Raw genomic sequence first — 17,201 nt, forward strand, 5'->3', positions numbered from 1 at the left:
ATTGAGAAACCCTAGAACCCTTCAACTATAAATACCTCACTTCTACTTCTCATTCTTCCTTTTTCACTCTTTAACAAATTCTTAGAGCGTAGGCATAGCTCACTTACATCGGGTTTTATAGAAAAACTGGGCTTTGCTTAGAGTAGCGTTTCCTAACTGAAAGACCCTTTTTCTCGGGACTCCGGGAGCCTCGGGGCTTCCTTTGGGTGCTAGGGGTGATAGGTTTTGAGCATTCTAACACTTCCTAAGTGTACATGCAACCCTAATAACCTTGGATCTATGTTTGTCTAATTATCATGCAAAGTTGAATTCCAAGGTTATATTCCTATCTAGCATACATGGGGAACAATTTTTAACTTGAATGCAAGATAGAATAACTTACCTTGTTGTTGCTTATGTTCCTTGAAACCTTGTGAGCCTAGCACCCCAAGTGTGATGCCTCAAATGCTTCACACAACACCAAATGCTCTTGGAAAGACTTTTGAGAGAATGCACACTTCTTGAAATCGGCATAGCCCTCTTGTTTCATCTGTGTCACCGATTTTGGTGGAGAATGGGATTCTTATATAGTGTTGACACATTTAGGGTTACACCATGTAAACCCTAATGTGTCATGACTCTTCATTTCCATGACCCATGGGTTTGTAACTCCCATGGAGCTTCCATGGAGCATCCTATGGGTGGAACCCAACTTGATAATCCATGGAGCCTATTAGCCCACTATACAAGATATGGAGGATTTACATAGTCAACCCATATATTTAATTAGTTATCTTTTGATCACTTAATTAATTCTTGATCAAACTAATCAAATAATATTATTAATATATTAGAACTTATAATATATTAATAATCTCCAAGTGTTATTTCTCTCATTTAGTCTATCCAATTGCATGGTGCCATGCAACCTAAATGGACCATGACGGGTCTGGTCAAGTAAATACCAGAAATAGTTATGGACTTAGACACCTTATCCAATAGTCTCCCACTTGGATAAGTCTAATAACTATTACTACAAGTATGACTTCAGGAACCGATCGACAATCGTAGCTCTTTTCAAGGTTTCTCGGAACTGAGAAGATGAAGGTACGCCATTTAAGATAAGGGATCATATAATCCTCTGTTCTAGATATCAGCCGGACAAATACATGGAACAATGTCTTACTTATTGTCCAGCAGTTTGTTTCCCGATTTCCGATTTGTTTGACAAAGAACTTAATTGAACACATCAACTTAGTTATGACCGGGCCCGGTACATAGGTCAAAACAAAATCATTGAGGGGCCCAAATATCAGCTTCTAATCCAAGAAGGAACAGATAAACTTCGACTCATATATTTGTTCTATCACTCATTGAATTATACACAAAAGCACATTTTATAACATCGAGTTACCAATGCGTTTTCGTACAATCAATGCATAACCAACTTGTATGTAACAAACCATATCTCTAGGTTTGAAGACTTATATGATATTACCGTATCACGATCACTCAAGATGGAATTCCATGAAGTGATTCCAGTGAGCGTGGGTTAAGTCCAATGCTCAGAACTTATGAGCACTCATGACTGTTGTAGCCTTGTCCAACACCGTAGACCTCTGCAACCAATCATGACAGTCTTGATTTATACCTACTTCTGACATATGACCGACTGTGGAGGTTTGAATAATATGTTATACCAAACAAAATTATTCTGGAAGTCAAAACATGCAAAAGAAATATAGTAAACGATCGACAAGAGATAGCAACACTTTACTCATAAATAAAACACCTTTTATTCATCATCTAATGTCAATTACACTTTACAAATTTCGAGGTTATCTAACTACTAAATCTAATATCATCCTTCAGCCCTATGCTCCGAGCATGCTGGAGATGCTTAACCCGAGTCAGTCCCTTTGTGAGGGGATCTGCTGGGTTCTCATCCGATGATACCCTCTTTGCCACGAGGAGTCCTTCTTCTATTCGATGTCTGATAAAATAGTATTTTCAGTTGATGTGTCTGGATCTCCCGTGATCCCTTGGTTCCTTGGCTAAGGCAACAACGCTTTCACTATCACAAAAAATTTCCATTGGCTCTTTAATAGCTGGTACAACTCCAAGGTATCCAATGAAGTTCTTCATCCATATCCCCTCCTTTGCCGCCTCGCTAGCTGCAATATACTCTGATTCACAAGTTGAATCAACCACTGTCTCTTGCTTGGAACTCTTCCAAGAAATTGCTCCTCCGTTTAGGGTAAAGACCCAGCCCGATTGAGAGCGGAAATTATCCCTATCAGTCTGGAAGCTAGCATCACTATACCCTACAACTCTCAAGTCATCACTCCCACCGAGGGTAAGGACCCAGTCCTTAGTCCTCCATACGTACTTGAGGATATTCTTTACTGCAGTCCAGTGTGCCTTGCCAGGGTTCCCCTGATACCTGCTAACCATGCTCAGGGAAAATGCTACATCAGGTCGAGTACACGTCATAGCATACATGATCGATCCTACAGCCGAAGCATAAGGTATTCGACTCATTTCTGCTATCTCAGCCTCAGTGCTAGGGCTTTGTGTCTTACTCAATCTGGCGTTACTCTGGATGGGTAACTCTCCTTTCTTGGAGTCCTGCATGCTGAATCTCTTCAGCACCTTATCCAAGTAGGTACTCTGACTAAGTCCAATTAGTCTTTTACTCCGATCTCTCAAGATCCTTATCCCTAGAATATAGGTAGTTTCTCCTAGGTCCTTCATAGAGAAACACTTCCCAAGCTAGGAATTAACTTCCTGCAGAGTTGGGATGTCATTTCCTATGAGTAGTATGTTATCCATATACAATACCAAAAAGCTAACTATACTCCCACTAGCTTTGACATACACACAAGATTCATCTTCACTCCTAGAAAATCCAAATTCCTTGACCTTTTCATCAAAGCAAAGATTCCATCTGCGAGGTGCTTGCTTCAATCCATAAATGGATTTCTCAAGCTTACACACTCTATTAGGGTACTCGTTGCTGACAAAACCTTCTGGCTGACTCATGTAAACATCTTCAGCCAACTTTCCATTAAGGAAAGTAGTTTTGACATCCATTTGCCAAATTTCATAGTCATGAAATGCAGCTAAGGATAACATAACCCTAATAGACTTAATCTTGGCTACTGGAGAAAAGGTCTCATCATAGTCCACTCTAGGAATTTGAGAGAAGCCCTTTGCGACCAGTCGATCCTTATAAGTGTATACTTTACCATCCATGTTGGCCTTCTTCTTGAAGATCCATTTGCACCCTACTGTCTTACGACCTGGTACATTCTCAACCAAGTTCCAAACTTGATTGACATACATGGACTGTATTTCGCTATCCATTGCCTCTTTCCACTTGGCCGACTCAGGGCGTGCCATGGCTTCCGCATAATTGTTAGGTTCATCCAGACCTATCAGTGTCCCATCACTGATAAGTGTATCACCTTCTGCAGTAATATGGAATCCATAGTAATGCTCAGGTGCATTCCTAACTCTCGTGGAACGCCTCAGAGGTACAGATTCGTTGATTGGCTCAACCGGAGTTTCCTCCTCAAGTTGAGGGCTAGTGTTTGAAGTTCCTTCACCACTTGACTCTTGAATTTCTTCAAGATCAATTTGCGTCCCACTGTCTCCTTGGCTTATAAACTCTCTTTCTCGAAAGACTCCTCTTCTTGCTACAAAGACCACATTATCACTAGGTCTGTAGAAGAGGTAACCATAGGATCGTTGTGGGTAGCCGATGAAAATACACCTCTCGCTTCGGGGTTCTAGCTTGTCATAAGTCTCGCATCTCACAAAAGCCTCGCAACCCCAAATCTTGATGTGGTCTAGTTTGGGTACTTTACCAGTCCACATCTCGTGAGGAGTTTTGGCAACTTTCTTTGTAGGGACTAGATTAAGGATATGGGCGGCAGTCTCTAAGGCATACCCCCAGAATGAGATTGGTAGCAAAGCTCGACTCATCATGGAACGAACCATATCCAACAAGGTTCAATTACGCCTCTCAGCTACACCATTCAACTGTGGTGTCCTGCGATGTGTCAATTGTGAGACAATCCCACATTCCCTAAGATAGTCGAGGAACTCTGAACTAAGATACTCACCATCTCGATCAGATCGAAGCATCTTAATATTCCTGCCCAATTGATTCTTGACTTCCTGTTTAAATTCGTTAAACCTTTCGAAAGTCTCTGACTTATGCTTGATTAAGTAGACATATCCATATCTACTGTAATCATCAGTAAAAGTCAAATAATAATGATTAGCATCCCTTGTGGCATGTTTGAATGGTCCACAAACATCTGTGTGTACAAGGTCCAACAAACCTTCACCCCTCTCACACGAGCCTGTGAAGGGTGACTTTGTCATTTTTCCAAGTATGCATGATTCGCAACTATCATCTGACTTTAGGTCAAACGACTCCAAGACTCCATCCTTTTGGAGTTGGCCTATGCGTTTCTTGCTTATATGTCCAAGACGACAATGCCATAATGATGCTTTATCCAAGTTATTATTATTAAGAGAATCAATACACAAAACATTATTTCCTAAGTTATCTACAACAGATACAGCTTCATACACTCCATCACAGGGTTATGATTTAAAATAAAGAACATTATTAAAGAAAGCATCAATAGAACCAGCTTCATTATTAAATGAAAAGGTAAACCCTTGTTTGTACAATGCATGAAAGGAAATAATATTTCTTGCCATTTCTGGCGAATAACAACATTTATTCAAATCTAAATTTTACCCACTACTTAGCGACAAAGTATAAACTCCAATCTTGGTGACAGGTGTAACTTTCCTATTCCCCATGATTAAGTTTATTCTTCCTTGCTCCACATTCTCACTTCTTCTTAGTCCCTGCAAGTCACAACAAATATGAATACCACAACCGGTATTAAGGACCCAAGATTTAGAATCGGGTGAGTTATTAGAAATGATAGTGTAAATACCTACATGGTTGGGTTTAACTTTCCCATCCTTCACATCTTGCTGGTATTTTGGGCAGTTCCGCTTCCAATGTGATTTTTCATGGCAATAGAATCATTCAGCCTCTTTTGGGTCAGAAGAAGGAGTAACGAAACCTTTCTTGGTTCCACTTGAAAAAGAGCCATCAAAGGTCCGAGCCTTGGTACCCTTTGAAGAGCTCTTTCTCTTCTTTCCTCGACTTTTCCCGATTGCCAAAACCGAAGTGGAGTTTGGAGTAGGAGTGTTAACAACTGGTTTCCCCTTAAGACCTGATTCCACGGTCTTGAGAAGTCCTTGAAGTTTGTTGAGTGTGACCTCTTCCTTATTCATGTGATATGTCATGCGGAATTGATCATAGCACGATGGTAAGGAGTGCAAAATGATATCTATTGCAAGCTCCTCAGGGAAGTTCACATTAAGCTTCAGCAATCGATCCACATACCTTTTCATTTTCTGCATGTGGCTCGTGACGGATTCCCCGCCCTTCATCATGGTTGTTATCATCGAGTAGATGATTTCATACCTCTCTTGTCGTGCACTTTGATGGTATCTTTCCATCAGATCTTGGTGCATTTCATAAGGGTAGAAATCCTCATAGGACTTTTGGAGTTCCGCTGTCATCCTGGCCATCATGATGCATGCCACTTTTGTAGCATCCCTTTCATGTGCCTGAAAGTCAGTGATCTCCTGGGGAGTTGCAGTGGTCTCATCAATGTCCTTAAGCTCCTTGTCAAGGACATATTGTTTGTCCTCCTAGCGGGTAATCATCCTGATGTTTCTGATCCACTCATTGAAGTTGGATCCATCAAAAGTGACTTTCCCACACAAGTTCATAAGGGTAAAGGAGCCATTTGGATTAGAGCCATAAGGAGCATTGTTTGAAGACTTCTGAAGGAAGAGGACAAGATTAGTTTAGATATTAAGAGAGTCCTTAATAATACACCCAAATGTAATATTAAGGTTAGGATCCAATCACAATATATTATGAATTAGAAGAGGTATGCCGTAATCCAAGCTATAACATATTTGAAAGGTAGGTGAATGACGATTCACCAATTTCCACCACGAAAACCAAAATATTAAATATTAGGTTTTTTTATTGGTTCTTAGAAATTCCTAGATTCTTTGAGATTCAATGAACTTTTCAAATGCATGTTTTAATCTCGAGTGTGCCCTCCAAGTTTTGTGACTGGGATACCGAGGATCACAAAACGAGGTGTGAAGTAACCATGCAAATCACTTGGTACCCTTAAAGTTTATCACTCAATCGATGTGTCGGTAAACCACACACGCTCCACCGATACTATAATAAACCTTAAGTCACCCTTCACCTACCTTGTTAAGTCCAATTTAGTGTGCCGGTTAACCACACAGGCTCCACCAACAACTTAAACAAAGTGTAACGTGTAATTTCATGGATTAGCACCTTATTCACATTTTTCCTAAAGTAACTAAGATTGGGAATTTAATAAAACATTTAATTACTTTGTAATATTCATCATACTTTTAATGAGAATTTATAAGTCCTTGTCCTACCCGTTCGGCTAACGACCATCTACCAGTCAAGCAAGCGGTGGGTGAGAGTGGACATGCATTAAGTTGCCATTTTATAGTCAACAACCTTATACCCACCTTATAGACCGACTTCGTGAATGAGGCGTACTAGCGGTAAGACGACATTGTTCTTATACATACATATATATATATATATATATATATATATATATATATATATATAATTATTATTAAATTATAATAATATAAGTATAAGGGTTGAATTTTAACTTTTAAAATTCTAATGGTTGGAACTAAAGTTTTAACATGACTTTACTTGTTCCAAAACTTGAGGGCAAGTTTTGTAAACTTTCAAAACTTTTCATTTCTTGTAACTTATGAGTTTAATAGAGTAATAAAAATGAAGACTCTTCATTTTTCTAACTCTTGTGTTCTTTTAATGGTTTTAATTCAAGTGACTTTTTGTTTTTCCATAACTTGAGGAAGAGTTATGGACTCCATTAAAACACATTATGATCAAGAATTAATCTACCACATAGGTTACAAATAATTCCTATGATCATCTAAACATCATAAGATCAAGAACATGAATATAAACACTTTCATGAATCAAAATTACACTTAAAACTTTGTAATTTTGATAACTAATTGTTGTAAATGAATTAGCAAAGACATTACACCATCTAAAACAAGTTTTCAAGCACCAAAACAGATTAGGGTAATGTTTCTAGTCCATTTCCAGCAACTAAAGTTGAAAATCTGCACTCTGTGGCTCCTACTCGCCGAGTGCATGAACCTACTCGGTGAGTAGGTTGAAGATTCAAGTGAACTCGGTGAGTCCCCCCATGGACTCGACGAGTTCATCAGGCAGACAATAAGTTTTTCAACTTTTTTCAACTTTTTAGCACAAATAACAAATAAACAAGCCTAGGCTCTGATACCACTGATAGGTTTTGAGCATTCTAACACTTCCTAAGTGTACATGCAACCCTAATAACCTTAGATCTATGTTTGTCTAATTATTATGCAAAGTTGTACTCCAAGGTTATATTCCTATCTAGCATACATGGGGAACAATTTTTAACTTGAATGAAAGATAGAATGACTTACCTTGTTGTTGCTTATGTTCCTTGAAACCTTGTGAGCCTAGCACCCCAAGCGTGATGCCCCAAATGCTTCACACAACACCAAATGCTCTTGGAAAGACTTTTGAGAGAATGCACACTTCTTGAAATCGGCCTAGCCCTCTTGTTTCATATGTGTCAGCGATTTTGGTGGAGAATGGGATTCTTATATAGTGTTGACACATCTAGGGTTACACCATGTAAACCCTAATGTGTCATGACTCTTCATTTCCATGACCCATGGGTTTGTAACTCCCATGGAGCATCCTATGGGTGGAACCCAACTTGATAATCCATGGAGCCTCTTAGCCCACTATACAAGATATGGATGATTTACATAGTCAACCCATATATTTAATTAGTTATCTTTTGATCACTTAATTAATTCTAAATTAATTCTTGATCAAACTAATCAAATAATATTATTAATATGTTAGAACTTATAATATATTAATAATCTCCAAGTGTTATTTCTCTCATTTAGTCTATCCAATTGCATGGTGCCATGCAACACAAATGGACCATGCCGGGTCGGGTCAAGTACATACCAGAAATAGTTATGGACTTAGATACCTTATCCAACAGGGGGTTCCCTAGGGTTTAGGGGGGTTGGAATGGGTTAAGAGAGAAAGTAGTGAGAGAGAGAGAGAGAATGGATTTGGGGTGCATTGGCCGGCTGCGCTCGCAGCCCTTTTATAGGCGCCCTCTCTTCAGAACGCTGGGCGTACTCCTCGGAGTACACTGGTCGTAGTGGACAGGTGCGGACCCTCGGATGGAGCAATATGGACGCCTTCGGACCATACAAGGAAGCTAGAACACGCAATGTAGGCTCTTCGTGCGTGAGGCATACTCGGACGCGAGGCGTCGGATGCGAACGCCGAGTGTATGCGTGGCCAGGTGTCCTTATCGGATGCGAGACTGTGGGGAGCAAGGGAAGGTTGTGATGTAGCGATGTCATCAATTTCGCATTAGCTTCACAATTTCATACTCTAAATTTAAAAATTCGTAACTTTCACATACGAGCTCCGTTTTCGACATTCATTATATCTACGCATAGGCGGGAACGTACTCTACAACTTTCGTTTAGACTCTGTCGGCTAATTTTGAATTTTATTTTAAACGTTATATTTTTAACAGGCCGGGACATGATTGGTCCATTAAAAATTCAAACGTTCTTCAACCGACGTCCGTTTTAGTCTGTCATTTTACCGTTACGCTACTATTAACGAGATCATCGATTCTCGTTTAGGTTGTGTTGGCTAAAAACCGCTCGATCTAATATTCGAACTCCGGGCTATACACTGGTAAGCCAAAGCTTCGAAAAATCATAACTTCCTCATACGAAGTTAGATTTGGGTGTTCTTTTTATGGACACACTTGGTTTAATGTATTCTACGACTTTCATTTAGATCACTAAAGCTAAATATCGATCTATCTTTAATTCACTATTTACACTTCCCAGTGTCGTGTCGGTTCTGTCGCAAAACTTCGAGATGTCATAACTTCTTCATTATAACTCGGATTTCGGCATTTTTTTATATGTACGAAACCCTTGAGACATATTCTATAACTTGGTTAAGATTATATATTCTAAATAATCTTTTGTTGAAAAGTCGTTTTCGATCCCTATTATCTGTAAATTGACTAGTCCGGATCTACGGGCGTTATAAATATGATATATATATATATATATATATATATATATATATATATATATATATATATAGAGAGAGAGAGAGAGAGAGAGAGAGAAAGAGAGAGAGAGAGAGAGAGGTAAGTTCAATTGAGAAAATAAAAAAAGATTGAGAATGGGGGAATCATTCTCAGTCAATCATTTAATTAGCATCGTAACATAAAATAAATGGTGGCAAACTTATAAATATGATATATTAACCTTCAATCACATATATCATTTCTTCTAGATCTTTTATCTGTTCTTCACCAACACCATCTGTTATTCATTCATCTCGATTGTTCCTCTGTATTATTCATCAACATCATATATTCTTCATCAACATCATACGTTCTACTACTTAGTCGCTATCAAAGTCACCTGTTCATCATAAAAAAAGACATCGACACTTCATAAAAACATCAATTCTTCATCAAAATCTTCGTTTATTCATCAAAATGTTGTGATTCGTCACTAAAAACATTTATTCATACTATTAAGTTTAAACCGTGATTCAATCTTGTCCGGTTTCATTGACATCAAGCAAAATCGTTAAAAATAATCCATATTTATCGATGTCACATCTTTTAGCGATTACTAATCATCAAAACTTCTTCAAAGGAACCTTCACCAATAGCAAACAACAGATAGCAATCAAAAGTTCATCAACATAGCCATATATTTGAAGAATTTTTTAAAAATCGTTTTTCAGGTTTGAAAAGCTTTATTTTTGATACATTTTTTTCACTATTTTTGATATAAACCTAATGATTATTAATCGATGTTGATAAGATTTGATTTGTTTTGTAATTATAGACTTCAATTGTGAATTTTTTACTATAGTTATATAAGTTAATTTATATGCACGCTAACTGTTCGATGAAATGCATAAACTAAATATATCACGTAATATTTACAAGTGAATATGCCTTTACATGAGAATCAATGTATATCTTTTAAAAACAAAGAGCAAGTATGTAATTCATATGTGAATAATATATAAAAAATATATTCACATGCGAATACATGTAATATTCACAAATGAATACAAGTAATATTCGTAAATGAATACAGGTAATATTCGTAAATGAATACAGGTAATATTCACAAATGAATACAGGTAATACGTCATTTTGAGGTCCTAAGCAAATTTGTAATCCATATGTGAATAACATATAAGAATTATATCCGTATGTGAACATGTGTAATATTCACAAATGAATATATATGTAATAATCAAATGTGAATATATATGTATTATTCACAAAAGAATAAAACTGTCAATAAAACCGAGGATTACAAAATATATAAAATTAAAGATAAAAAGAGTATTTGATAAGAATATATTTATTCACAAACAACTAATCTTTTAGGTTAATAAAATAATTATATAAACATATATATTTTTATTAATGTTATATCCATTTGTGAATAAATGATAACTTTTTTCGGAAAATTATAAAAATAGAAAAACGTCATTTTGAGGCCCTAAACAGGCCCGAATGGCCGAAAAACAACATACGTCACGACGAAGCTGTGAGTTTTTGTAAATCACACTATTTTACATCAAATATGCGAATTTCGTCTAATTCCGAGACTAAACTTCATTGCAGCAAATTGTTTTGATGATGTCACTAAATTTTCATTCCTACTAGAGATGATGTCATCACGACATGCTATTTATTCATATATGAATAAAGTTTGGAAATCATTACGACATATTTACTGATGATGTTATTAATTTCAATCTCACTAATAAAAACTTCATTTTAATCTGTTATTTATATTTATGTGAATAAACTATACATGTTGATTTATTTATTTTGTGAATACAACCTTTATATATAAAAATAAATAATACACTATAAGAATTGGTTTGTGAATAGTTTTTTTTTGTATATTGTAACAATATTATTTTATATGTAAAATCAACATTATACTAAGATAAACAACATTGTATTGGTTAATGAATATCATTTGCATTTGAATTTAACAAGATCAAAATGAAGAATATATTAAATTGTATAACATTTACACATGAATATAAAAACATATTGTCTTCGTCAATGATATCTTCTCAATTACATCAACCAATCGTCAACATCCGGGATATGAACCAACCATTGATTGAAATTTTATTCTTTTATTGAGTTATAACGATACCTGAAAAACATGTAAATACACATAAAAACTGTTAAAAATATACTTTTAGCTCATAATAATAGCGATTTACCACATTCTAATTATCACATGGTATATTCACACATGAATGTATAATCATATGTGACTATTATATGATATATGTTGTTTATATTGTATATTTACATGTGATAGTACATAGTATATTCACAAATGAATATTACATAGTATATTCACATACGAATATTATATGGTAGATTCACATGTGAATATTATATGGTATATTTACTTGTGAATATTACACATTCTAGTCACATCTAAATATTACATGGTATATTCATTCATGAATATTACACAATATATTCACATATGAATAATATATGGTATATACACTTGTGAATATGATACAATATATTCATATTTAAATATTAAACGATGCATTCACTTGTGAATATTAAATAGTATTTTCACTTGTAATTATTAGATAATATATTCACTTATGAATATTAGATGATATATTCATATGTGAATATTACGTAGTTTATTCACATATGAATATTACATATGATATTAACATATGAATATTACAAGGTATATTCACAAATATATATAACTTTTATATGTTATTAACATATGAATAACATATAAAATTGTATATTTGTTTTGTGTTTTAATAATCATATACTGATTAAGGTGTGAAAACATATGCATATGTGAATATAACATGGGAATTTAGTTTAGGCATTTCATCAAACAGTTGCAGTGGATACAAGTTGACTTTTTTAAAAATGTGAAAAACATGATACTTTAAGTATTTAAAACTTACAAAATAATAGATTGATAGAGAATTATATGAAATTTTTCAAAAAAAAAAATGATTTGATGTTTTTCTGATCTTAATTTCAAAGTTTTGTTTGATGATCGATGTTGAATGACTGATATAAAGTGAATCTGTTGTTGATTATCGATGATATTGATCTAATGACACTGCGAGTATAATTAATCGTAGATGTTGAAGATATGCTTGTATTCAAACATAATTGAAGGTTGGATTGAAAGAACCAATATCGAATGTTTTTTTGTCTACAGTTGAATGATGTTGATAAACATGCTTTTGACGAAGATGGATGATTAATTAACACTGGATGATGTTGATCGAGGATTTAATTGAAGAAATCTGGATGATTGTTGAAGGTTGAAGAAGAAATTTTGATGATGAATGATCAAGTAGTAATGAATTTGAATTGTTATCAAATTATCCACGATTATGTATCTGTGATGGAAAGATATCATGTCATATTACAGGTTTGTCACCGTGTATTTTATGTTAAAATGCTAATTTAATGATTGGTTGAGAATGATTCCCCCATTCTCAATATTTTTTTATCAAATGAACTCTCCTATATATATATATATATACAGAGCCGGCCCAAGCCCAGGGCGAGCTGGGCCATGGCCCAGGGCATCAATTTATAATGGGGCAACAATTTTTCAAAGTGTCTTATAGGTATATTTGGGCCATGAAGTTTAGTCCAGCAAAATCCAACCGGTTCAAGGGTAAAGAGGGCAGCGGATTCTTGGAGCGGATTATTGGAGACCTAGTACACTGTACATCCGACTCTTCGATCTAAACCTCCAGTAATTGAAGATGAAGAACACGAGGCGTCTTTTCTTGAGAATGGAGATGGACATGGACGATTACAGTTTGAAATCAATATTTAGACTTTTAGTCTATCGGCCATTACCTTCGCTGCCCTGTCTCTCTCTCTCGCCAATCGCAATCCGGGCCATACGACGATCGTCTACTTCTTTGAGTTCTTTCTTTGATTCTTTCTTTCTAATTTCCTGAATCGTCCTCTATTCAAAGGTGTATACAGATTACAGAGCTATTGATGAACCGACACTGTGATGATTGATGAATTCATCCTCATAAGCTCTAAGGTCCTAACGCCTAATCAATCCTGTAAGTTTTTTCTAATCTTTCAAATTTCTTACATAACCTAATTGAAAGTTTCTTGCATAACTCCTAATCCAGTAAGTTTTTGAAATTTCAGTTTTTTTATATAGTGAGAAGTAAACTTTCCATTCAACTCATCCAATTGCAGACTTACAGTGTTAAGGAAACTGGATTACACTAAGCCTCATTAATTTTACAGGTAATTTTTTTCTTTCTTTTTCTTCTACTGCTCTTGCTTTATGAAATTATGATCAAGTTATGTTTTTTATTTTGATTGTTTTTATATAATCTGTAAAGCTGATAAGTTATGTATATGTCTATTGTTGAATCTGATATAGTATGTCTATTGTTGAATCTGTTATTTGTATATGAATTCTGTTTTTGATTTTTCTGAGATGCGATATGAATTCTGATTTTGATTTTGCTGAGATGTTAATTCAGAATTCTGAATAATTGGATGAATATAATCTATTGATTTTTTTAAATTTTGATTTTTGAATAATCTGATTGTGTTTTTGATTTATGAATAGTATGTTAATTTAATTTCTGAAAATCTAAAAGATACTATTTTTTTGTTTAGGTTATGGATACATTGTTAACTTCAGGTTGTGGATACGGATTGCTAATCTCACGGATTACTAATCTCAGGTTGTATCCTTCTTTGTTATTAATACATCTTTTTTATTACAATTTTTGTTGTGAAGTTTAAATATGTTTCCTAGAAAACAACCATCTGGTGCTCAAAATAGGAAACGAAAACGAAAAGAATAGGATCTTACTAATAAATTACAAGGATCTTTAAATAAGTATTTTGTTAGAAATGAAAATAATGATGAAAATACTAATGATGTTGAAACTAATGATTTTGTTGATAATTCTAAAGGTCCAATTGAAACTTCTAATGAACCTATTGAAAATTCTAATGATCATGAAAATAATGATTTTGTTGATAAATCTAGTGATATTAATATTTTTGATCCAAGGGTATGGGATAAGTTAGATTTTAAAATGAAAGATTTGCTTGTAGAAAAATGGCTTATTAGGGAAATTGAAAATAACATAATTTTTCCAAAAGATGCACTAGGTAGACATTTTTCTTGTGAAATTTATATTCGTAAATTAAAGAATGGTGATTCTTATGATAGAAAGTGGTTGGTGTATTCAAAAGAACTTGATAAAGTGTTTTGTTTTTGTTGTAAGTTATTTAAAACAGCTAGATCTAGAAGTAATTTGGCAACCGAAGGAATTAATGATTGGAAACATCTTAGTGAAAAATTAAATGAACATGAACATAGTTCTGAACACATGATTAATTTAAAAACTTGGACACAAACACGACTTAGGTTAAGGAAAAATGAAACAATTGATAAAGAGTTACAAGAAAGAATAAAAAAAGATACTCAACATTAGAAATAAGTTTTGGTAAGAATTATTGCTATTGTAAAATGTTTAGCTGAATATAATTTGGCTTTTCGTGGAACTAATGAAAAAATATATGAGAAATCTAATGGTAACTTTTTAGGTGTACTTCAAATGATTGCTGAGTTTGATCCAATAATGAAACACCATTTTCAACTTATTCAAGATAAAAAAAAGTCACTTTCATTACCTTAGTCATAAAATTCAAAATGAATTAATTGAATTGTTGGCATCCGAAGTTAAAAGTGCAATTATTAGAAAAATAAAAAAAGCAAAATATTTTTCGGTAATTCTTGATTGCACTCCGGATGCAAGTCGTAAAGAGCAAATGACTTTGATTATTATATGTGTTGATGTTGCAAATGTTCCAATAAAAGCAGAAGAGTTTTTTTTTTAGAGTTTTTAATGGTAGAAGATACATCCGGTTTATGACTTTTTAATGTTTTACAAAATGCTTTAAAATCTCTTGACTTGGATATTAATTGTATTCGAGGACAAGGATATGATAATAGAGCAAATATGAAAGGCAAATATCAAGGTGTACAAAAAAGATTGGTTGATATAAACTCAAGAGCTTTTTATATGCCTTGTGGATGTCATAGTTTAAATTTAGTTTTGTGTGATATGGCAAACTCTTGTCATAAAGCTGAAACATTTTTTGGTACTTGTCAAACAATATATAATGTTTTTTCTAGCTCCACACATAGATGGAGTGTTTTACTTGACCATATAGATGAGTTAACCCTAAAATCATTGTCTACTACTCGTTGGGAAAGTCACATTGAAAGTGTTAAAGCAATAAAAACTCAACTTTTTCAAATAAAAGAAGCATTAACAAAATTAGCTCAAGTGAGTGATGATGGTAAGGTTTGTAGAGATGCGGAATCATTAGTAGATGGTGAATTTTCTAATTTTGAATTTATTTTAAGTTTAGTGATATGGCATGAAATTTTATTTAGAATTAATTTGGTAAGTAAAAAATTACAATCCAAAGATATGATTCTTGATGTTGCAATAAAAAATTTAGAAGGATTAGTTAATTATTTTGAAAAATATAGGGAAAATGGGTTTGACACTGCTATTAATGAGGCTAAAAACATAGCAGAAAATATTGGAGTTGAACCAAAATTTCCTATCAAACGTGTTTATAGTAGAAAAAAACAATTTGATGAAGTTCTAAATACCGAAAGAGAACAACAATCATCTCAAGAAAAATTTAGAACTGATTATTTTATTGTTATAGTAGATATGGCTCTAACTCAATTGAGAAGTAGATTTGAGCAAATGCAACATTTTGAATCTATTTTTGGATTTTTGTTTGATGGTTCAAAGTTAAAATCTTTACTTGATGATGAATTAAAAAAATGTTGTAAGAAACTTGAAACTAGTTTGACAAATGGTGAGGAACTTGATATTGATGGAAAAGATTTATTTATTGAGTTACAAGTTTTGCAGGAAATGTTGCCGGGTGAAGCATATAAAGGTGAACTTCCTTGGACAGCTATTCAAATTATGGAGTTTGCAAAGGAGATGAACATGTTTCCCAATGTGTTGGTGGCATATAAAATTTTGTTGACGATACCGGTCACAGTTGCTTCCGCGGAAAGAAGTTTTTCGAAATTGAAGTTATTGAAGTCATATCTTCGAAGTACCATGACTCAAGAAAGATTAAATGGATTAGCAATTTTGAGTATTGAAAGTCAATTCCTACGAAGTGTTGATTATGATAGAATAATAGATGTATTTGCTTCAAAAAATGCAAGGAGGCATCGTTTTAGATGAATTTTATGTATACTTTTGTTTGTATAACCTTGTTTTGGTTTGATTGTAAAATTTATTTCATTTTTACAATTTTTTAAATAAATAAAGGCATTAGTTTAGAATCTCGCCCCGAGCATTAAAAATCAATGGATCGGCCATATATATATATATATATATATATATATATATATATATATATATATATATATATATATATATATATAAGATTTTGCCGTTTTTAATATCATTTTCTTATTTTTTTTATCATATTTATCATGTCAAAGTTGTTTAGAACCAACTCTCAAGTGGATTGTATGTTATGTAGGACATGGCTTAATCTCAAAGCACAGATCTCAAGTTGATCGCTTTTTATCTTGACCATTAACTTTGTGAAACATATGTTTAAAGGCATGCGTTTTACAATGTTTCAGTGGGCAATTAGATACATTGAATCCTTCGGCTGCATACAAAATCAGGTCCAAACCATTTTCTACTTGAATCATCCTATCTACATGTCAAAACATGGTATTTTATTTTATTTTATTTACTTATTTAATTTAATTAATTAATTAATTTATTATTATTATTATTATTATTATTATTATTATTATTATTATTATTATTATTATTATTATTA

At 33.8% G+C, this 17,201-nt stretch overlaps 1 protein-coding gene across 1 annotated transcript; it reads left to right on the top strand.

The window, feature by feature from the left end:
• The first annotated feature begins 15,799 nt into the window (after nt 1-15,799).
• On the top strand, nt 15,800-16,585 carry LOC145007041 (uncharacterized). Its single transcript, XM_078966044.1, has one exon. It carries the CDS (start codon nt 15,800-15,802, stop codon nt 16,583-16,585), a length of 786 nt encoding a protein of 261 aa, XP_078822170.1.
• Nucleotides 16,586-17,201: the final 616 nt, after the last annotated feature.

This window comes from Lactuca saligna, chromosome 7 (assembly GCF_052625555.1).
Source record: "Lactuca saligna cultivar CGN05327 chromosome 7, ASM5262555v1, whole genome shotgun sequence".
Lineage (NCBI taxonomy): Eukaryota > Viridiplantae > Streptophyta > Magnoliopsida > Asterales > Asteraceae > Lactuca > Lactuca saligna.